General features: G+C 40.6%; 1 protein-coding gene across 1 annotated transcript in view; it reads left to right on the top strand.

Moving 5' to 3' along the window:
• The first annotated feature begins 24779 nt into the window (after positions 1-24779).
• Positions 24780-25140, top strand: part of znf385c (zinc finger protein 385C) — a 60424-nt gene continuing 60063 nt past the window's right edge. Inside the window, exon 1 of the mRNA XM_066641920.1 lies at positions 24780-24875. Within this exon, the coding sequence (XP_066498017.1) occupies positions 24866-24875 (10 nt within the window). The 5' untranslated portion in view covers positions 24780-24865. The remainder of the gene's footprint in view (positions 24876-25140) is intronic.

Raw genomic sequence — 25140 nt, 5'->3', positions numbered from 1 at the left:
AAGACAGATACTTTAGCACACACCACAGTTCCTCCCCGTGGGGATGTTGTGGAGCTGCTACAAAAACAGAAGCAGGTTCTCTTACTGACAGAGATGAAGGGAAGCAGGGTAAGCGCTGTCTATGTGTTGAACTGTACTAACTGGCTAATAGGTTCCATTTATAACATTCCTCTGGCGACAGTCGTCCATGCCCACAGGGAAAGGTGTCCAGATGATTTTATTTTATTTTAAACACTGTTATGTTTTACTAAAGGCAGATTAGTGCTGTAGCTTGCGCTAGTGACCTACGCCATTGTGAGTGTTTATGCTTGTGCATTGGTGTATCTTTGTCGCTCTGCAGTTACAGTACCAAACCACTAGGGCTGGATGTCAAATATCTTACTGAAACCTACATAATGCACAATGTAGTGGAGTATTAGTATTAATTTCATAATCTGTAAAGTGCACTATTCAGGGAGTAGAGTGCTAATTGGATAAGAGCATAGTTTACATGTGGTGCCAGGATAGAAACAAATACAGCGCTGGAACTGGTCCCATTCCTTGTAGCAATTTTATTTATTTATTTATTTATTTTTGGGGGGGGCCTCCATATTCTTCACCTGTTCCACATTTTTATTCGTTCTGTGACTTGCAAGCCAGTATCTGAGGACATTTCTCATCATGAATTTGCTGCTGTCTGCAGTCTCTGTAATGTGGAGGAGTTTATATTTCTGGACTTATTTGCTTTGAAGTGATCCTTATTCATTCATCTGCGGACAAATCACACTCTATGCTAGTTACATTACTGAGGAGGTGTAGGGTTCACTTCTGTGTGGGACCTACGCATGCTTACGGCATACATTCAATGCAGAAGCATAGATTGGCCTTAAGGTCTTTCATTATTTCATTGTTCATAGGTTTGAAACGGCTTCCTTTCTGGCTGGTAATGTACAGTTAAAGGTATGGGTTTAAATGGTGAGTGGTGTAAAGTGGCCATCTGGAGCATTCAGCAACATGTTTACATTTGTTTATAGTAAGGTGTGGTGTCTCTCCTCCTGTTTTTGAAGTTGCAAATACATCTTCATTTTTACCTCCTGCTGGTGTGGGTTTGTGCAGGTTCACAGCTCTTTTCTCTTTATAAGATGCACACAAAATGGATCTTTGCTCTAATAGTTATTCTCTGAAGGTTGAGTGGACAGGGCTAAAGGTCCAGGAAAAGCTTGCGAACTTTTTAGAATCAAGTGTCTTTGTCCTGTTTAGGGTCGCGGTGGGTTCAGAGCCTATATGGAATCACTGCTAAACGGCTGGAACAAGCCCTAGATGGAGAGGCAGTCCATCACAGGTCACCACTCAAACCTGTGCACAGCCACAAACGCCACCAACCAGCATGTGTTTTTAGGCTCTGTGAGTAAACAGGAGCACCCGGAGAAAACCCATCCAGACACAGGGAGAACACAGCTCACAGTGACCTGAGGCGGTGGACCCTGGGGCTGTGTGGAAGTGTGTGTACGCTGAGGTACAGAGAGCCAATCGGAATGCAAGTGACAGTGAGGCCTGCTAAAAGGATCAGACTCTCCATCTACTTGTGGGCGGAGCACAAAAACAATGATCTGTTACCAGTAGTATGTTTTAAAGATGTATCCGTGTTTACATACCCCACCAAACTCTTCAAAAACATAAGGAAATGTGGTATTCGATGATATGGGCCCTTTAAAGTAATATTCTGATATTTGTCACTACATTTTGTATGTAATGCACTGGAGGGTTTAAATGCTGGACTCTTGACAAGCACATGCACAGAGAACTGTTTGTCATGGACTGAATTGGCAAATGTATCAAACATTCAGCAGCTGTTTAAATTTCCTCTCATCCAGACTGATTTTTACACACACACATGCACACGCTCATGCCCAGAGCCTGAGTAAATATACCCAACCTCATTTGTCGTTCCAGTGGCCCTCTGCAAGCAGATTAGGGATGAAGCATCCGGTCAGGCGTTCGGCAAACCCGGCACTGTCTCATTTAGGCTGAGCCTAAAACCAGCCTCAAAATGCCCTTTAGCCTGTCCAGTTTAGACATGGACCTCATTATTTTCTGATGTCCACACGGATTACTCACACTTTAACACACTAGTGATTCTGTAATTATGTCCAAAACATGTCCTACACAGAGGAAACTTGCTCGACCGCTGAAGTGAATGTGGCCGGGTGTAGTGGGTTTAGCGAAGATGTTTCACACAACATGGCCAAATGTTTGTGGACATGGGCTCATTCAGTTTCTAAAATCTTTTCCTAGAAACAGCGTTTGATTTCTCTCAGGGCTAGGTATAATTAAATATAAAGTGTTGGGGATGAAGACTAGTGTTGGGGATGAATTTTGGGTCATTAGCAGCACTCTGAAGGTGAATCCCATTCACCACTTAGCCCCTAGGGGTCGGGGTGTCTCAATTCTTGTTGGGAAAGGGGGGGGGGCTCTTCAAATGAAGGGCCTTGTGAATCTCTTGGTAAGATGGTGGCAAAAGCAACTAAAGAAAGCCACAAATGTCAGCATTTTCACCTTTAAAAACTATGATAAACTGTGTATTTTAATGTAGTTTTAATGCATTGGGTCTCTTTAATTAATAACAAAGCATAAAACATCGCTAGTACTTCGCTAGCCGATGTCTCAGAATCTCTAGTTCCACCTAAATTCTGAAGTAATAACAGTCTAGCGGCTGTGGCTACGGCAGAATTTAAGGTGTAACTTACGGTGACCAGACGTCCTCTTTTTCCCGGACATGTCCTCTTTTTTAGACTTAGAAAAAAGTCCGGCCGGAATTTCACAAACGTCCGGGATATTGTTTTTCTAGAGCTTAAATAGAATTTGGAAAAGCGTTTCGTTCACAAACTAGTCCCGCTCTCCCCTACTCCGATTGGTTCACTTGAGTGAGAAGGGGGCGTGGTGAAGTAGCCTAAAATCTTCTGATTGGACGGTTTTACTGTAGAGTTCCCGTGATAACCTTCTCTGTAAACATTTAATTGGTCAGTCTGCACGTCAGTACCGCAAGGAGATGTGTTCTCAGATCTGGTCACCCTAGTGTAACTGAAAGTTTAAAACAAAAAGCAGCCAAATAAGCAGCAGTATTCAGCTTCGTCTACCAGAGAGTTGGGAGTGGGTGATATATATTTTGGTGAAACACTTTTGAAGGCATATAATTTAACTGTTAAAAATTCAGAAGCTCTTCTCTGATAACACTGCAGACCGACAGCTGAGCACCGTTTTTTTGTGTGCTGTAATGAAGTATCAGGCTCTTGAAGTGTTGACGTGTTTTGTAGGGGAATATTATACCCACTACATCTGATAACACTCGAAACAACGGGCAGGGGTAAAATTAGGAAATGGGATTCACCCCAACTCATCAAGATTTAGACCAGTGCATATATCACTCCAGAGAGAGTCATTCCGGTGCTCCAAAGCCCAGTGTTAGTGGGTTTTATACTTCACAAGACACCTCTTGGCATTGTGCATGGTGACCTTAAACTCATATGCAGCTGCTTCAGGCTTTTTGCCATGATGGACAATTTTATATCTCTCTTTGTCTCTCTCTCTCTCTGTCTTACTCTGTGTGCGCTTGTGTTAGTATGTGTGTGTGTGTGTGTGTGTGTGTGTGTGTGTGTGTGTGTGTGTCAGTGGTCTATATTAGAGACTTTCAGCAGGATATCAGTCTACAGATTGATGGAGGCTGATGATGAGGTGAACACAGTGGGAGAGATGTGGAATTGAAATGGGACACGAGGGCCATACCCACACATTGACCCTGACCCATTGGCTTACACACACACACACACACACACACACACACACACACACACACATCAGAGTCAGTTCCTTTTACTGTTGCCATGTTGCCTGTAGCGAACAAACGTTCTGATCCTTTGAACTTTATTAGAGTTCAGATTCAGTAACAGTTCCTGTTACAGTTTAAGAAGTCTAGGTTAATATAAATAATAAAAGGACACTTTTTAATCTACACTTTTGAGTTTGAGCGTATGTTTCCAGTGCAAAAAAGTCATATCTTGGGTGAACCACCAAAGAAAGACATAATTTGTGTTAAACTACACTGTGTATCCTGAACGCTTGTGAATGAGTCTTTATGTGATGCGAGAAATCCACAGTGTGTTGTGTGAGTGTGTGTCGCACTGTGAAGGACTGGTGCTCCCTCCAGGGTGTGTTCCTGCCTTGCGCCCAGTGATTCTGAGTAGGCTCCAGACCCACCACCACCCTGAACTGGATAAGGGGTTACAGACAATAAATGAGTGAATATATATAATAGAGAGAGAGAGAGAGAGAGAGAGAGTATTCAAATTCAAAGAGGCCTGTGTGTGTTTGAATGAGAGAGTCTGAAACTAAACTTTATTACAAATTATGTAAATAAACAGCATTTTTTTTTTCAAATAAAGGGGAACATTCAAGAGTTAATTTTAACGTTCACACTGCTGCTCACATTTACTGCACTGTGGATAAACACAGACACACACACACACACATACAGTACCAGTAAAATATTTGGACACGCCCACTCAGGGATGATTTACTTTATTTTGGGCCATTTACCACATATTGTGAATGTACAGCCCCCGTCAAAAGTTTGGAGACATCTTATTCAATTATTTTACATTAGTATTATTTTCTACGTTGGAAATGAATGTGGAAGACATTAAAACTATGAATTTATATTTGGAATTATATATGGAATTATGTAGTAAACAAAAAGTGTTAAACAAACGTGAATATGTTTTATACTTTAGATTCTTCAAAGTAGCCACCTTTTACTTTGATGACAGCTTTAAACACTCTCTGCGTTCTCTGTCAGCTTCATGAGGTCGTCACTCGGAATGGTTTTCAGTGAACAGCTGTGGCCTCGTCAGGAGTAAATTTGTAGAACTGTTCACCTTCTTAATGTGTTTGAGAACATAACTCAGGTTGTGCAGAGGTAGGGGCTGGTACACAGTGAATAGCCCTATTCCACTAATGACTAATGAGAAGACGTGCCCGATCATTTGACTGGTACTGTACATACATACACACATACAAACTGTATACACCCTTGTGAATGGTGTGTTGAAATTTGTCTCCCTCTTGTGGATGCCAGAAGAATTGACACCATAGATTCCTTTTATTAATTTCTTCTGACAGTTTTATATTTGTTACTCTAAAGTTAATTGTAAATTTAAAGCAGCATAAAACGTCATATACATATTTTAGAAGAAAACCAAAACAGCAGAGCACTTTCTACTAACTTTCTTCTTCTGGTTCCTAAGGCTCAATATCATAGCTGCTCTTGTGTTCTGTAGCTGGTATGTTTTTGCCATTGTTTTTGCTCATCCCTTCTTTTTTTTCAGCAGTGTCCAGTTTGAAAAGAAAATGCAGTTCTTATTGTGCCCTAATGTGTTGAAATAGTGACATTTGAATGAATATTAAAGTCAGACTTACGTTAAAAGTGTTTAAATATGAAGGTGAATATCCTTTTCTCCACCTGATGGAAATGTGCTTTGATAAAAAAGGACTGATACAAAATATCAGTGATATTGATATTGTGCTGATAGTCACGTAGTATCACCTTTGACATGTACTAAATGTGCTTCTCTCTCTTTCTGTGTGTGTGTGTGTGTGTGTGTGTCATTGTCTCTCTCAGGAATGAAGAGGCCATTTAATCCAGGCGATGAAGGTGGAGCTTTATGTGAAGGAGCTACATTTAATGGGGTGGAGCTTACAGGACTTGAAGCCCCGCCCTCTGAGACTCGTCCAAAGCGGGAACGTAAACACAGATCGTACACACTCTGTGAAGTGTGTAACATTCAGCTCAACTCGGCTGCACAAGCACAGATACACTACAACGGCAAAACCCACCAAAAGAGACTGAAACACATGAGCAGCGGGGGCTCAGGTAGGAACCTAGGGTGTGGTTTATAAACCGATGGCTGTTGTTCTTTATTGCGGTGATTACAGTCAGTGACACAACACAATAAGACATTAATATTGTCGCATTAACTTACATCAGTTCCTATGAAGTGATGACCAGTACATAGAAACAGTCTCAAAAGGTGGTCCATTTTGAATTCCTCGTGGTTGTGATGTCACAGCCATCAACATATGTCTATAGGACTGCCCCTTAACAGGTGTGTGTTGGCAGAGTGACTTTTTGTAGGATCCTTACAGATTTCAGCCAGAACTTAACAGTCTGCTCAGTACATTTCCACCCAGGAGACACATTTCAGGGCAAACATTCAGAACAGATGTAGATCTTCAAGACACTGTAACAGATACGCCATGTTTCACTCTGAAGGATAAAATGAGCATGGAAAGTATCTGGGAAATAAGTCTTAAAATGGACAAAACTAAATACAAGAACGCAGAATGTGCACACTTTAACGCTGATCTTTTTTTCAGCTCTTGCATGATCCACTGTAACCATGAACTTTTGCTCCTTGCTGATTACAATCGCACAGAGACGACAGTGTCCTGCTGCTGCATGTGAAGGTGAACTGATGAGGAGTGAGAGGAAATCAGGCAAAGGTAGTACAGCCCAGTGGGAGACAGTCTTATGGTCAGAAGCTCTGGCGCTCTCCCTCTGCTTGAATTTTTATTGTTGAATACTGGAACAGGCCCGAGGTGTCGTAATGGCTTAATCTATAAATTGAATCTCATTAAAACGTGTCTTTCTCTCATCAAGCAATCGGTTTCAAGTAGTGATGCACACTTTGGCAAATTCATCAGTTAACAGGCCGCTATTAGTCAACAATCAAGGACGAGACCCATCAGTGAAGCAGTTATAAAACAGACAGCTCCAGGTCTGAAATCTGGCACTTGGTGTCCTCTCTATAGTAGTGCTGTTATAGTAGTTGGCCTGTCTAGCAGAACCACCTGCCCTCGCCTCCTCATGCACATGGTTTATAAACATTTTTCTTACACAGTAACTAACCCAGTAAACAATTAGCCATTGATTCAACATTGAAATAACGTAATCACTGCCGTCTAATCAACGTTCTCTTAAGGTTGAAAGTGAAAGTTGAAAAGACGTCCAAACACAGACATTGAAAAGACGACTATTACACATATTTTGGACGTCCATTGACGTTATTAATTGGTCCCAAAATAAATTACTTGTATAAAACACGTTTTGGACGTCCACTGACGTTATCGATTGGTCACCACTTAACTAACTTATTAAGATGGATTTTGGACGTCTATTGACGTTATTAATTGGTCCCGAAATAAATTACTTGTATAAAACACGTTTTGGACGTCCACTGACATTATCGATTGGTCACCACTTGATAACTAACTTATTAAGATGGATTTTGGACGTCCATTGACGTTTAAAATATGTCCTTGATGGACAGACTACTTTTAGACCTATTTTGAACGTCCAGGGATGTTCCTTGTTTACTGGGAAACCTGTTTGAACAAGATCTGTAATTAGCTGTAAAAAAAAAAAATAGATAAAATAACATTTTATAATCAATATCCAAGGCTCAGCAGGTAGTGTCGCAGTCACACAGCTACAGGGACATTGAGGTTGTGGGTTCCAGCCCCACTCCAAGTGACTGTCTGTGAGGAGTTTGGTGTGTTCTCCCTGTGTCTGTGTGGGTTTCCTCCCCACTCCAAAAATACACATGGCATTTTCTCTTACTGAGTGATTGACTCCCAGTGTTGAAACGCGAAGGCGCGAGTAGGATCTGTTAGTTCAGCCATATTTCACGGAACTTATGAGAGAACTTAAGGTGGCGGTACTACACCGTTTGTTGTTTGTTCAGCCATATTTCACATAGCGCTTTTCCACCAAGGAACTAGAACAGTTCCAGTTTGTGAACTACATTTGGACCCATTCGGTGCGTTTCCACTGACATAAACTGGTTCACGAATCAGAAAAAATAATTCCCAGCTGGAATCAAAGTACAGTAGGGAACACTCTGTGACATCATGTGCGTTGGCCAGAGCCTCTGCAACATTTACACACGTATTATATCTCACAGAGAGAGGAGAACTGGAGAATTTTGTCTGAAATATCTTAAAGGGAAGTGATGGGGAGACATTTTGTGGCATTAGTGTGTTTATAAATCTCCATATAGCTGCGCACAGCCACATTAAACGTCACATGTTTTTACATTGAATAAATAAGTCATTGTAATTCTTAAAATCAACAAAATGTTCGTGATCATCTTTGGTGGTAGATCACCTAGTATTTATTTTTAAATTAAATGAACAAGAAAAACACTGATGCCAGTGTTATATATTATATTATTATATTAGTCCTGCCATCCATATTTTCTGTACAACACAATCACATAATAAAAGCCACACCTAAATAAAGACATTGATATGAAGCACCAAAGCTTCCCCAGACCTTCCAATGACAAGGGAATGTATTTTGGGCTTTCCTGTTTTTGAAATGCCAGAAACACCTCTGTGATAATGGCTAATGCCGCTCCGGTTCTCTTTGCTCTTCTTTTTTAAAGGGGAGTGGTCTGAAAAACACCTTCCAAAATTTTACAGCAAGACTCACAACAGCACAGACACTTCACTCACATGGCTTTTTATTCCTGACTCAGGAATCCGGTGCTTCTTTCAAATTGAAAAAGACTTGAATTGACATAATGCAAAGCCTTCAGCAGTTTAACTGGGAAAGAAATGAATCTTTACTTTTGGAGTATTTCAATAAATCCTCAAGTTTTTCTTTGTGGGTTTAAGATTATTAAATCATCTTTAAAGGTATGAACACTGAATGGTATAGTACTTGTACATTTTGTGTCATATTTTGTATTATCAGTGATGTTGTGTGTATGTGTGTGTGTGTGTGTGTGTGTGTGTATAAAGAATGTTACTGTGATGACCCATGGTAACTCTGATGATGTGTGTTTGTGGGTCCAAAGTGAACATTCTTTGTTATATATGGGTGTATATGTCCATAAACCCAGTCATATATGAGATCATTATGTTTAGATGCATAAAATAGGGCCTGAGCTGCATGCACTCTTCAGGCCGATATATAACCATGCTCACAATTGCCAATGAATTCATTCTGATGTCTTGACATGAAACATACAAGCAAATGGCTTGGTTACTTTATATTCTGACACAGGCTCTCTCTCCCTCACACACACACAGACATACACACACACACAGACACACACACACACACACACACATAGACACACACACACACACACACAGCAGTCAGACCCACTTCAGGTGCAAGCTCTCATACGAATGGACCATAATTACATAGCAACGGAACATGCTCACCACGGAAACGCTCGGCATGGCGACGCCCTCCTCAGAAAGCAGGCTTCAACAGCCCCCGTACCGGCAGCCTCTTAAAGTGGATGTGTCGTGTGTGTGTGTGTGTGTGTGTGTGTGTGTCTGTACACACCACCATCCACCCAAGGACACAAAAGATCATTGATTAGGCCTTTTGGCTGCTGTAAGACATCATGATTGGAGTTAAATGAAGGTAGGCAGGCCTCCCCATGAGTAAACAGCGGTGCTGGGGGCATTAACAACATAAGACACACACACACAGGTCATACAGCACCAGAACAGTGAGTTTTTCAGTATGCAAGGCCTGTCTCTTTTACTTGAACCAGATCTCACTGTTTCTCTCTACAGCCTCGCACATTCCAGCGCTTAATAAACAAAACAGCAGCGTGCTCCAGCTTTCCTCAGTCACCTCAACAACAAGCTCATCCTCCGTGCTGTCCTTAGTCCCCCACACTGCAGCACTGCAGACACAAAGGGCTTTATATATTTGAACAACTCTCACATATGCTCTTATACGGTGGTTCTTTTCACTTTCACTGTGGTGTTGCCCTCAGCGGCATGTCCCTTTACCTTTAATTTGAACGTAATTGTAACATATTTGATATTGTAGATTAATAGAATCAGTTATATTTGAACTCCAGACTGTTATTCTGTTTTTCTATTTAAAGCAGTTTTCTATTTAACTTTAAAATTACAGCTTTAAAATCACTGTGATGTTTCATTGAGCTGTAATACGGAGAATAGAACCTTTGTCGTTGCTAATCCCGGCTTAACACTGCAGAAACAGCACTATGTAACTTTTGGAGGCAGGAAGGAAGTTAAGTCAGTGCTGTAAAAGTGAGGAATGTATCATAGCTGGACTTGGAGACCTTGAAGGGACATTTGTATGGTTTGTACCTTTACAAAACTACAGTGAAGCTGTACCTGATTTTCCTCAGTGTAGTAACATAAAATCACAGTATGTTTTTATTGTATTCATTCAACAACATGGATGAATGGTTTTACACATTAAAAAGCGAGTTTTTCATGGTCGTAATGTTTTGGTCAGCGATTATCAATGGCCAGCCTTGTGTGGGGTGTTCTCTGTGTGTGGTGCCTACAACTGGTCCAAGGAAGGACAGCCAGTGAAGAGAGAGAGGGTGGTATGCACCCAAGGCTCACTGATGCACAAGGGGAACGAGGGCTACCTCTTCTGCTCCAGTCCCACAGAAGGACTCCTCTGTGGGGTCAGATACATATCCCACAGAAGGGTGGAGCATCACACAATGCTGTGTGTTTCCTCCTTTATGCGTTCATGAAAAACAGATATGACCTCATTCCACAAGAAAAAAGTGCTGTATACATATCTTTATCCACATGTAAACAGTCTGAAACACTAGGCCTTTGACTGAATGTTTGAATCAGTGTAGTGTGAACACATGAGTTTCAGATGAAGTCTTCTGTGATGGTTAACCCTGAGCATCTCACAATCTTAGCCTTCACTTGAACACAGATTAAAATACACATCCAAAAAAATTGGATAAGAAATAATTTAGAAAAATAGATAAGGGAATGTGAATGTGTGTCTGCTCTACTGTCATTTGAAGGAGGGAGGAAGAAATAAGGCTTCTCTCTCTCTCTCTCTCTCTCTCTCTCCCCCTCCCCCCAGTCTTATCTCTGCTCACCTTCTGTTGATTCCTCCAGGCTTCTATCCTCAAACTCTCCATTCTTCCAGAAGCACTGCATGCGCACACACACAGGGGGAGAGAGAAATGGTGGTGAAAGAACTGATATTCTAGCAAATATGTAAGTTATTAAGACTATCACATGTAATATAAGTAAATATTTGTATACCTTTTTTGGGGGGGGGGGGGTGTGTGTGTGTGTGTGCATGCATGTGTGCACTCGTATGTCCAGACCTTCAAGCATCTCCACTGTGTCTGCACTTATTACCACTCTCTATTTGTGAGAGTTGACTTCAGGGTGGCTTACAGAAAACACACACACAAACTGATTGTTAACATTGCATCACATTTTACAACATTTTGAGCTATGTCCAGAACATTATCAATCAGAATGTATGTACAGTTATATAATACTGTTTGTTTTGATCTTATGAATTCAATCCCTGTGTGTGAGAGTCTCTGTGTCTGTGGTGGTCTCTCATTTTCCATACATGTCCTCTCTCAATTGTAATAATACACATGAGCCTTTGGATTAGAGCTCTAGAAAGAGTGGGATGCTGTGTGTGTGTGTGTGTGTGTGTGTGTGTGTGTGTGTGTGTGTGTGTGTGTGTTTGTGTGTGAGAGAGAGAGAGAGAGAGATTTACTAAAGGCTGAAATTTTCTGCATGAGTGTGTCTCTGCAGCTGTGGGTCATTTCAGCTGTTGTTTCTCTCTATTATTTTTCTCCACTTTCTATTTTTTCTTTATTTCCTTAGAAAAGTGGTAATGATGAAAATTTAGCCATTTAGTGACTGTTATACAGCACTGAAGCCCACTCCCATCCAATATATATATATATATATATATATGAGAGCTGTATAATACACATGAGAACTACTTAAAATATATATATGAGAGATGTTTTGTAATTTTCAGTTTCTTATGGCATTCATTAAATTGCACTAGTATTTAACGTGTGTGTTTGTGTGTATACTGTCCAGTTTAAAGTGTTTCTTGTCTGGTTTCTAAAGAGATTGCATCATTCCTTGCTGCTCTGTGACGTTACGCCGTGACGTTCATTGTTATTCATGTATTAATTTATTCGCAATGCTGAGTGAATGTGGCTGGAATATGCAGATGAGATCACTTTTCATGATGGGAATTTCCTGGTTGGCTGCTCCAGGAGCTGATAAAGGACTAGAGAGAGGGAGTAAGAGGAAGAAACTGGGGTACATGTATTTGTATTTGAAGGCGTGCTAATGAAAATAGATTTATTCAGAGCTAAAAACAAACAAATATTAGAACCATTTTAATTATGTGTCTGATTCACAGTGTACCACTAATTACAAGATACACCATATTTTGGTCAATAACATACTCTACATTTTAATAAACAAAAGTCAGTAATGTATTACACATGCTAATTCATGAGATACATATAATTGATTCCAAATTTGTTGCTGTCAGAACAAAACATCAGAGCTACAAAATGGTGGCTTCATCGGGAATAGATAAAGCATCAGTAATTTTTGGTTGACATTTTGGTAGAAAGATTTTATTCCAGGGTAATATTTGGATTGCTCTTATTGATTTTACTGGAAGTTCTACCATGTCAAATAAACCTTAATTTGATTTGATCTTTTGAGATGATTTACAGAGCAACTGGAGTTTTTAAATAATGATTCAAATTGAAAAATATTGATATAGAGTGTTTTGTTTGGTATTTTTAAATTATAATGAGCCCCATATATTTTATGGCATGCCACCTGTAATGATTCCTGTAATGATACACACCATAGTGTCTGATTCTAAACATTCAAATCTACAATATTCTGTGTTTTCTGTTCCATTTAAATTTGTGTAAATATCCATCATTGCTGCTCATCAATACCATTTGTTTTGATTGAGCTTAAAATGTGTGTGTGTGTGTGTGTGTGTTTGTTTATCATGACATTTCTTTTTTTTCCATTAAAAAATAGGTTATGCTGTTAAGGCTTTGACAGCCTTATAGACGTGTGGGATATGTACATGTGTATAAGCTTGAAAGAGAGAGTGTGTGTGTGTGTTTTACAGAACACTTTGGAGCATTGGTTGGAGTGGGTTTTGCCTTGGGTCATGTCTGTAGCGTATAATTAGGTTTTAATCATCTCTTTCATTCAGGCACATGGCAGTACAATCTGGACACACACACACACACACACACACACACACACACACACACACACACAAGCATAACCAAAATAAAATTGTTAATATAATATTTTATATTTTCATTGTAAAAAGAAAAAAATATGTTATCAACTTCTTGCTCAGTCATTCTCTCTCTCCCTCTCTCTCTCACTCTCACTCTCTCACACACACACTCACACTTGTCTGCAGTCTGATGTATCCCTAGTGGTGATTTGAGGGAATAGATGTTCTAATCCCTTTATCAGACCAAACAGATGCTGCCCCAGAACAAAGAAGTAGTGTCTCTCTCTCTCTCTCTCTCTCTCTCTCTCTCTCTCTCTCTCTCTCTCTCTCTCTCTCTCTCTCTCTCTCTCTCTCTCTCTCTCTCTCTCTCTCTCTCTCTCTCTCTCTCTGTGTGTGTGTGTGTGTGTCATTGAGCCTAGGTCACTGGGGTTGTTATAAGCCAGATTCACCAGACCACTTTTGAGCTTCACTTTATATTTTATACAAAATGCACCAATAGTTTTCAACGGTTTACAAGTCTGGATTAATTAATATAAATAATAATCATAATAATAATAACTACATTTCTGAAATATTGTCTTCTATTTTCAATTAAATAAATGGTTTCAGTGATTTGCACATCTTTGAATTCTGTTTTTATTTACATTTTGTACAGCGTCCCAACTGTGTGTGTGTGTGTGTGTGTGTGTGTGTGTGTGTATACATGCGTGCATTCCAGACACATCTCATGACCTTTCCCCTTTCTCTGTTTCTCTTCTATCACAGTAAGTCATGTGTGTGTGCTTGTGTGTGTTAACAATGTAGGAAAAGGAAATGTGTGTGTGAGAGCAAACGCTCGTAGTTATGTGTGTGTGTGTGTGTTGTGTCAGATTCTCTCAGGATTATATCTCGTCTCTGCTCTGATTAGTAGTGACAGGAAATGATGCACAGGAAGCAGCCGAGAGCTGTGTGTGTGTGTGGCTTGTAGCATTAAGTTTTTGTGACATTGCATTTTGTATTTTCTGTGTGTGTGTATGTGGCTTGTGGCATTAAGTACTTGTTATATTATAATTTGTATTTTCTGTGTGTGTGTGTGTGCGCGCATGTGAATTACTGAAAGAGACAGTAGTTAAGTACAAAAAAAATATTTTTGTAATGTTTAAGTTAAGACTCGCTCCTCCAAAACACCCCAAAGTGGCTCAATAACATTTAGATCTGGTGATTGTGCAGGCCATGGGAGATGTTAAACTTCACTTTCATGTTCATCAAACCAATCTTTCACAAGTCTTGCTGTGTGTATTGATGCATTGTCGTCCTGAGACACGGCACCGCCTTCAGGATACAATGTTTGAACCATTGGATGCACATGGTCCTCCAGAATGGTTCGATAGTCCTTGGCAGTGACACACCCATCTAGCACAAGTATTGGGCCAAGGGAATGCCATGATATGGCAGCCCAAACCATCATTGATCCACCCCCATGCTTCACTCTGGGCATGCAACAGTCTGGGTGGTACGCTTCTTTGGGGCTTCTCCACACCGTAACTCTCCTGAATGTGGGGAAAACAGTAAAGGTGGACTCATCAGAGAACAATACATGTTTCACATTGTCCACAGCCCAAGATTTGCGCTCCTTGCACCATTGAAACCGACGTTTGGCATTGGCATGAGTGACCAAAGGGTTGGCTATAGCAGCCCGGCCGTGTATATTGACCCTGTGGAGCTCCCGACTGACAGTTCTGGTGGAAACAGGAGAGTTGAGGTGCACATTTAATTCTACCGTGATTTGGGCAGCCGTGGTTTTATGTTTTTAGGATACAATCCGGGTCAGCACCCGAACATCCCTTTCAGACAACTTCCTCTTGCGTCCACAGTTAATCCTGTTGGATGTGTTTCTTGGAGGTATGCTGACATTACCCTGGATACCGTGGCTCTTGATACATCACAAAGACTTGTTGTCTTGGTCACAGATGCGCCAGCAAGACGTGCACCAACAATGTGTCCTCTTTTGAACTCTGGTATGTCACCCATAATGTTGTGTGCATTGCAATATTTTGAGCAAAACTGTGCTCTTACCCTCTGCTAATTGAACCTTCACACTCTGCTCTTACTGGTGCAATGTGCAATTAATGAAGATTGGCCACCAGACTGGTTCAATTTAGCCATGAAACCTCCCACACTAAAATGACAGGTGTTTCTGTTTCATTGTCCAACCCCTGTATATGTAGCATGCAACAAGGTAGGCAGGCAGTTATGTCTTGGGCAGATATGTAAATGATTACAGGTGTGATCTGATTAAACACTGGGTCTTGCCACACGAGCGTGTAAAAGTGCTTTCCGTCTGTTGTATAAAAAGGTTCTCAGAGGCTACTTTTGGGTAGTGTACGTCTTGGTAAAAAAGCTTGATTGCTGTCTCTAAAAGACATGTTGCCCAGTTGACAGATTTGTCTTTAGACTAAGGGAAGCAGGATTGTCGTTTTGATGAATTACCGTGGTGTCATAAATGAGAAACCTGGACTGCTACAGGCTAGAACTGCATCATCTTTATCAACGAATGTGAGGTCTGTTTGGGATCCGATGAAGGCCTCGCAGTGAGCACCTTAATCCTGCATTTGCTGTTTAGTCACACACTGACCTCACTGCTGGTTTGATCTGAACAGCCATCTCATACGACAGTCCGTGAGCCCTAGTGAGATTACAAGGGACACTAACAGGTCAGCAATTGCCTTTCATGGCTGGGTTTAGGACTGGCATTTTTCAGCAGGACAGTGCTTGCCCACACACTGCAAGGGTTTCCCAGGAATGTGTCCGCCAAATTGTAACACTTCCTTGGTCTGCCCTGTTGCCATATACATCACCAGTTGAGCATTTATGAGACCAGTTGAGATGCAACCTATGAGTGTGCAGGATCTACAGGCCCAGCTGCAACATCTGTGAGCAAATGTGCCACAGGCGCCATATGGAACCTTTATACCTCTATTCCCAACAGTACCCATACTAGAGATCGCCCAACATGGTGCTAGAGCCTCCTGACAATTGTGCAGTTTTCCCCAATAAATTAATACTTTTGTTTTACTATTTTAATCATATTCATATTTCTTCAGTATATTTACACTTGAAAAGGAGGGGGGATTAGCATATAAAACACCTTAAATTTTTCAATGCCAATAATTTTTTTGTTCTTCTAAATCATCAATAGTTCTAATCTAATTGAAGATCATTTGCAAGCAGAGAGGGATACATCCTCTTTCTGTGTAAAATGAATAATGGAGCATGAACAAGACACCCTGCTTAGTGAATGTATGTAAAGGAAATGCATACATTTGACACAAACAAAAAATGACAAAACGTAACATTGCGTGAAGTTGTATAATAATATTTAAACTTGACTGGTTCATACCTTTACACTGTGTAATTATAAATTGCATATGATTACAGTGGAAGGGCGGCACGGTGGCACAGCAGGTAGTGTCGCATTCACACAGCTCCAGGAACCTGGAGGTTGTGGATTCGAATCCTGCTCCGAGTGACTGTCTGCGAGGAGTTTGGTGTGTTCTCCCTGTGTCCGTGTGGGTTTCCTCCGGGTGCTCCGGTTTCATTGGTAGGTGGATTGGTGACTCAAAAGTGTCTGTAGGTGTGAGTGTGTGAGTGAATGTGTGAGTGGGTGTATGTTGCCCTCCAGGGTGTATTCCCGCCTTGCGCCCAATGATTCCAGGTAGGCTCTGGACCCACCGCGACCGCAATGAGTGCCTTAACATTATCATTATTAATTAAGCATGGTGATCTTAGGCTTATTTGCAGCTGTTCAAAGTGTTTCGTTTCATTGCATGCTTTTCTGCAAATCTTAAAAGTTATATGTACACAACTGAATGTGTGTTACCACAGTGGTTGCATCGTAGTACCTGATAATAAAAAAGCTATGCAAAATATAAGTCTAAATATGAAGGCAATTGATTACACAGATGTGTGTTTATATATGAAATGAAGTTTAAATACTACATAGAAAAATTACTAATAGACAAATAGCCAACAAAGAGTTAAGAGTCAGGAGGCCTCCTTTCAAGAGTTTGCTGCATGTCTCCTCTGGGTTTATAGCTGTACTTTATAGGTTTTCCACTCTCGCCTCATCCTCAGGTGCTGTGGAATCAAACTCCATTCTTTCCACTCAACCTAAACATGCATACAACATTACAGCATATTCTCTCTCTCTCTCTCTCTCTCTCTCTCTCTCTCTCTCTTTTTCCGCTTTTCCTCTCCATAGCATTGTGCGGTTAGTGTTTGTCAGCAGTGTAGGCTGCTATAGCTGGTAGCTGTAAGTCTTTTTGTTGTTGGATTTTCCAGTCATTTTCTACAGCTTGGCCTCTTCTACAGTCTTCCTTCCTCTTGGACTGTTTGTCCAAAAAAAAAAACCTAGAACTCATGCCACTAGTGTTAGTGCTAGAACCTTGCCTTCATTGTAAAAAAATCTTTCATTTTACCACCAAATTCTATATTAATTGTACAATGACAAACTGTTTTCTTATATTACCGTATGCTAATATGTTGTCTGTGAATTCTGAGAGAATGGTGTATATTCCTAACAGTTTACTTTGTATATTCCTAACAGAATGCTTTGTAAAATGTTACACTTACAGAATACTCTGCAGTCTCCACAGACGTAAAACCATGGTTAAAAGTTAGGGCTGTGATTCAGATTTTAGTAATAGAACAGTAGACGGTAGTGATGTAGATGAGTGTGTGTCTGATGGTGTTTGTAGAAGAGAGAGTCAGTGAATCAGAAGGTTGTTGATGTTGTGGGTGGAGTTATATATAGTGTCTATAATAATAATAATAATATGAAGCTGAGGTTGCTGTAGTGAACTGAGTGTGTAGAAATGCTGTAGAATTACAGAAATGTTACTGTGTAATGCTGCACACTGACAATGGTTGACTGGTAGCTAAGTGCAGAGTCATTGCCATAGAAGTAGTTTTTGATGACTTGGACATTACAACACGAAATGTCCTACAAAATAATAAAAATAAAACAGATTGCTTATTTTTTCTTGTGCTTTAAAATTGAGGACAGTTTGTTCTCTGACAATTAAAAAATGCGTCCTGACGTTCATCATTGGTGATTCAAGGTGTTGTCACTTATCAGCTCTAAAGTAACTGGTGCCAAATTCAGAGAAACTGATTATTTTTCAAACTAATTGCACTGGGTAAAATTGCATTTTTGGCCGCAGCAAATAACTGATCAGGTGTGGACCCATTTTATCTTGTAATTATCATCTCATTCAGTATTTTGGCTACTGCTTGAACATCAATCCAAGCTAAAACAGTAAAGCATACAATAACATCTGTTACAGTGATTTTACCAAGATTAAGAAGGTTTATTATCTATAAAGCAGCAGCAAAATACAATATACATAAAGCTGTATAAAAAGTGAGTGATCTGATGTACCATAGTGTTTATTACATTACACGAGTTTCGTAGAGTGGAACCGTTACTGTTGGGCCTGTTATATGAATCGACAATACTGCTACTAATAATCACATTCATAATGTGCTATTATTAAAACAGGTGCAGTGACGAATAATTATCTCTTCCTCCAGATTTGAGGGAGTTTTTACCTGCCATTGTCACCTTTTGATTGATTAATACCTTCCTCTCAGTGATTCCCTGATTGCTCTTTTTATCTGAACATATATATGTATAGTCTATGAGAATGTTTCAGTTCTCCTTTGTAGTTTGAATTGCAGATTAAAGCTATTGGGTCTAGCCCTCTGTGTTTGGAGGCATTTTCTTTTTAATGGATCTTGATTGCGAACGATTTTGGTCTGGCTGGATATTACAGCATGCATATCACACACTCCTCTATCAATTATATTTATGTGCACATTGATGGTTCTGCTGCTTGCTCACTGAAGGCCAACAGAAGGTCTTTAATGGGCAGCTATGGTCAGCAGCATAAACACACAATCATTAATAGCAGATCAGCAGAATGGATCAGTACAGAGCCGTTTTACCTTTGTAAGCTATTATTGGTGCCAGAATTCTCCGTCACCTCCACTGCCTTCAGAAGGGTAATGTGGAGCTACTGAGACTTCACAGTATCTCTTTATATCATGATCCGAATTTCTGTAAATTATACAGTAAAGCAAACTATACAAAGTTCTGTAGGGTACAGTATTATACAGTAATGTTACTGTAATTCTACAGCATTAAAAATCACAGTGAATTCTACCAGTAGCTTCTATCAGAGACTGAGACCCAGTTCACCCCAACAACACTGACCCTTCACTCCATAGATAGTGTAGATATAACTCCACCCACAACACAACAACCTACTGATTCACTGACTCCGCCTCCTCTATAAACACCTGGAACAGCACTGTCTCATCCTTCAACATCCATGACTTGAACAAGGTACCAACCTCTAAATGCTCCCTGTGCGCTGCAATGACTGCCTGCTGCTCTGGTTATGTATGAGTGCTCGCTGCCACAAGTGTGCTAATGTGTGTGTGTTTACTGCCAAAAATATTTGTGCTTATGCACAGTTTTCATTTTATGAGGTACAGTGGCCATAAAAGCACATTTTGTTAATATATGTATATTTTTTATATGAAGCAAAGACAGGTGGATTTTTTCTTTGTTTAAATCCTGAGTTTGACCTGGATGTGGAATAGCAGTGGTATATTTAGTGTCAGGGTTCTGTAAAAGTGTCTCTGAGAGAGGTATGTGTGTGAATGGTGAGGGGGATGATTTTTTTTTTTATAACTATTTTTTGTATAGAAGCACTCTTTCTCATCCCAAATAATGTCTAGACCTAACACTGAATGGTGGATTTGATTGGCAGGGTTCTTCATTTAACACCATTTTCACCAAAAAAAGGTTTCTGCCAAATGGCTGCCAAGGTCATGATGGAGTCTTAAATGCCCCCTCTCTCCAGTTAACCGCCACTGTAATAGACTCTTAATGCCGCTGCTGGAGCAAATCGCCTACAACTTCACCTGTCAATCACCCGTCACACACCTCACTGCACTCTGGGATACTGGAGGACTGGGCCCTAATTATCTTCGGGGGGGAATATTTAAGAAGGGGCTGAATTAATGATAGAAAATGCTTGTGGTTTCTCTTGCTGGGTTTGTGTGTAATTGCAGGTTACAATGGGTCTGTGTCTAGAGAAGGCAAATTACAGTCCAGATTCACAATTCACACAAGTTTTATTCAGATGTTTGAGAAATTGAAAATGAGTGCCCAAAATGTTTGGTGAATGTTTGTTTCTACATATTTTATTGATAAAACCTTTGCAGAATACTAAACGTAAATTGCATGTATTTCATTGTATTTATCTGACTTTAGGAATGTTTATGATAATAGTCATAATAATCAGCCTTTTTTCTGGTTAAGCTCCATCAAAACACTGTAACAAAGCAAACTTCTCATAACCTCAGCACCTCACGTCTAAAACTGCTTCTGTTCTTGTCCACTTCCAACATGGTATGGTTTAGCACGGGTACACACTGAAAACTTATTCTACTGTCTCATCTTTTAAAGACTTTATCTGCCATTTGAAAATTTCAATTAGTCCGTATAATGGCCCCTTGGTCTCACAGTATGTCCAGTACAGTAGCACTCCCTTGTGGAGCAATCTGTGAATGTATGTGATTTATTTACTTATTTATTCATTTATTTATTTTTTTATAAATCGCGCCCCCTTTGGTGGAATTCCTAAGTGTGAATGTGTAAGTGAATATGAATGTGAATTAATGAGTTACAAGCCACTTTTAGTTGGTTAGGAATAGCATTACAAAGGGCAGTAAATCTCACATACTCACTCAACTTTAGAACGTTCTCCACAAGGGGGTGCTACTGTGCTTTGAATCAATTATACTTTTTGCCCTTGTATGTAGCTTTTACTGTGTTCGCCCTCCAATTCAGTCCCTACCAATTATGACATTTTGTCGCTGTCCAAAGAATATTGAGTATCTCCATTTTTGTCAAATTTTAGTTAACATCATTGAATCACAGCAAACTGAACATTGTTGAGAATTGTGAAAAGTTCATGATGATTGGCCAAAAGAAATGCTCCAAAATTATTCTGAATATAATCCTTTACATTGAGTTCCACTGAAAGTTAAGTGAAAATGCTATTTTGGAGATACATGTTTTTCTTTGGACAGCAACAATTTGTTACTTAGGACTCCCCCAGTTACATCATGCTCCAAGCAGAAAGGAAATGCCTTTTCCAAACACGTGAAGCCAGTGTGAAACACTTCCCAGTGAAACACCTCCATTGCGGATGGAGACCCTAACCCTAGGATCATCTTACCCAACAAGAGACCAAGGCCAGTTGTGCTGCCTCTGGTGGCTGCGACATCTCCAGGGTTTGGACCAGCAATCTGCTCATGATATGACAAACATGGACCGCTCCGCTACTCAGGAACCCTAGTCCTGCATAAAGTATCAATATCAGTTACAACATGTATTGGTCAGACCCAAGAGCTGATGGTATGTATGTTCCTCAAACTAACACACAACTGGCACATACATCATCTCCGAGGGCTGGTTCTATTAAATACAGTACAAAAGACATAAAATATACTCCCACAGGATCACTGTTATTACCGTCCACTCCTGACCACTTCTGAGATTTACGTTGGTGTTAATCACTGCCCCCCCCCCCTTGGCCTTGGCCTTGGCCAGATTCATCATACCTTTTGAGGATTTCATAATCCTGTTCTTAATGTTCATAATGGTGCAGCTCTAATGGAATGTAACATTACTGAAGTGAAGTAAAAACTTATGGATGGCATACTGGCAGCAGGCAGAACTATGCCTCTGACTCCTGCTGTTTAATGAGTTAGTAATTATTTGCTTAGAAACAGGTTGCACTTTTTTTTTGCCAATAAAACTAAGATGTCTACTGAACTATAAAAAAAGAGAAGCACACAGGCCTTTGGTGACAGTATTCCCTCCTAAATATATGGGAAAATAACCAAAATAAAGAGTTATACCCAGCCCACAGGGTATTGTTTTTGTTTGCTTTACTTATCACTCAAATATCTGTCTGCTTTTGTAAGATTCTGTGTTCACAAATCAGTTTTTTTACAATATGTTAAATAAATATGAATAAAGAAAAATAATGAAAACACGTTTTTGTCAGAAGTGGAATGTTTTAAAATAATGTGCTTTTCTACTATCATCCTTTTAAGAAAAATTTAAGTTTAAAGAAATAACCAATTCAATTAATTTGTTCTATGTCCATGTCCTTAACCTGAATAAAGGGGAAATATGTTTATGACCTGCATCTTCTAGTAGAAATTTAAACAGGGAAAATTGTTGTATGAAGTGCCAGCTGGAAGGGCTAGGAGAGCTAGCAAGTTTCATTAATCAGTGAACCGAACCACAGACTTTGGAACCGTGGATTTCTCTTTCAGTTCCAAACTGTAGAACACTAGTGAAACCACAGGTTTATACAATAACTTGTATATGATCCTTTGACCACAGAAGTCATTAATTTAGTAAGAAGGAACAATGTAGTGACAATGGCAGATTCTTTACCAGCTGTTGCTGTGGGGTCTGTGGCTGATTAGCTGAATATTGAAGTGTTTATGGAGATGGGAATGGGACACTTTTGGGCATGGAGACATGGGCTCAGTATCTACATGCTCAATGCCAACTGTTAGCTAAAGAGCTATATATCCCCTCACAGTGTGTCTGTGGTTTGTGGCCTGATGGAACCCCATCCTGCACTTCTGGGAAGAGTTGGTGTGGAGTTCCAGAACTAGTCTTTTGGACAAGAACCTGCCGGGGGTTAAATGCACAATGCACACTCCATTTGATGATTTATTTTATAGTTCTATCTTTGATACTTTGATACTACTGTACTTTATCTTGTGTGTGTGTGTGTGTGTGTGTGTGGTAGTATTCTGGCAGGGAGATGACACAGCTGTCTGTGCTGTGGTTGCTCATGTGTCAGTGGCTGGGGGCTGCAGGCTGGATGCAGACTGTGCACACACACGCACACACACAAACACATTTGTTTAGCTAGTCGGCCAAGTTGTTTTTAATGTAGCAATGTAACTATGAAGCCCGCATTTGTAAAACACATTTGAAGTCAAAAGGCATGAGAGCATAACAGATACACAATTTAAGGTGGTATGAAAGGTTTCAGTAAGAATTTTCAGCACAAGAGTCTAATTGCATCAACATTTAAAGGAAAATTAGTATTTCTGCCTTAAAAACGCTTCAAGATGATTGTGATGCTCCTCCGTCATGTGATAGAGAGAATAGCGCCTCTATCATTGCTCTGCGGGGCTCCTTAAAAACTGGGTTTTGCAATAATATGCAAAAAATATGCAACTCAACAATAACGGGGTGGCGAAATCTCGGGAAACTGCGAAACACTGCGTGACTTGATCTCACGTGGATTACACTTAGCAACAGGTAGGGGGAGCCCGGAAGACCTCAAAACAACTCTTACACAGTGGAATGAAACATTTGAGTAAGAAGCTTGGGCTCAGAATGTATTAAACATCGTCTATTTTTGGTGTTTATATTTTTCTTTCGGTTTGTTGTTAAATTCTGTCCTGAACTTCCATTTTGTTTCTGCAAAGAATGCTCACTGCAATGCGCCATTAGTGCAAAGACCCACTCCTTTAGAGATCTTTAGAATGCTGGGTGTTTTTTAACTTAAAACCGTTTAATGTCTGAAACTGATGTCAGTGCAAGGACTGGGGCCTGTGAACTGTCTGTAGAAGTGTTGGACCAATCAGAATCCACGGAATATCCATGTCCTGTGACATCACAATCAAAACTTAACTGGGTCTCTGTCACTATTCGCTCGGTTCTCTTCAGTTCTCCTTCGTGAAATGGCTGTGGTGCTAACACGTAGTGGCCTGGATGTGTTTGTAAAAATGATATATGTTCACTTTTATAAATGTTTGTTAAATATTTATAATGTGAAAACGACTTCTTGCTCCTTTAAGTCTCAGTCACGATACTAAAGAACCTCCAAATCGCCTAGCCAGGGCTACAGGAGCATGCCTGGGTGCGTGTAACTGTGGAGTAAAATGTGAGGTGGAGTTTTTTGTCAATATTCGGATGTGGAGGCCGAGAGAGGAAGAAAGATGATGGAGCTGAGGGTTTGATGAGCTTCAGTATCAGTGGGAGGGAGTACGGAGAGATGATGAGAATGGAGGGATTGGAAGAAAGAGCGTAAAAACGAGAGAAAGTGATGATGTTTCCGCTTTAATCTTTTGCCTCACCTGACGCCGCTGTCATTATCAACAAAGAGCCACATCTGACCCAGCTTAGCCCCTCTGTTATTACCCCCCACCACAGCACACACACACACGCACACACACAGCTGAAATCAAGCACCATGAAAGGAGAAAATAGAACCAGCTAATTTTCCCATCTGCGATCGCCCTTCAGAGAGAGAGAGAGAGAGAGAGAGAGAGAGAGAAGGGGGGTAAGAGAAAGAGGGGAGAAAAAGAAAATATGCTACAATCTAGCTCACTATACCTTTCTTCCTTTCATCCTCCACCACCCAGTTTTCATCTCTCTCTCTCTCTCTCTCTCTCTCTCTCTCTCTCTCTCTCTCTCTCTCTCTCTCTCTGTCCCTCTCCCTCACTCCTTGGCGGAGGGCAGTGCGCTCGGTAGAGAAGAGAGAGAGAGAGAGAGTTTGTAAGTCTCGTGGAGGTTCAGTTGGAGCTGTGTGCGCGAGGGGATTAGTATGTGTGTGTATGTGTATGTGGAGAAACTCGGACTGATCTGAACACTCCGACATGCTGATCGGTAAGGCACGAGCGCGTCTCCGTCTTTTCTGCGTGTGCGCGCGAGAGCGAATGATTTGTGTCACATAGCGCACGCACGTGTGTTCCCTGGAAAAGTGTTGCTTTGAATGGGTTTGATCCAGACCGTATTTGTGTGTGTGTGTGTGTCTGTAAGCGCGCGCCTGCATGCTCGGTGTCAAAGCGCTGCTCTTGTGAATTGTCTCCGTTTGAATGCTGTGTTGCGCGTGCCTTCGCGCGCGCTCCGGAGCTGCGCAACTGCACTTGTG

This window comes from Hoplias malabaricus, chromosome 13, assembly GCF_029633855.1.
Source record: "Hoplias malabaricus isolate fHopMal1 chromosome 13, fHopMal1.hap1, whole genome shotgun sequence".
Classification (NCBI taxonomy): Eukaryota; Metazoa; Chordata; class Actinopteri; order Characiformes; family Erythrinidae; genus Hoplias; species Hoplias malabaricus.
This window is presented reverse-complemented; position numbering and strand designations above follow the sequence as displayed.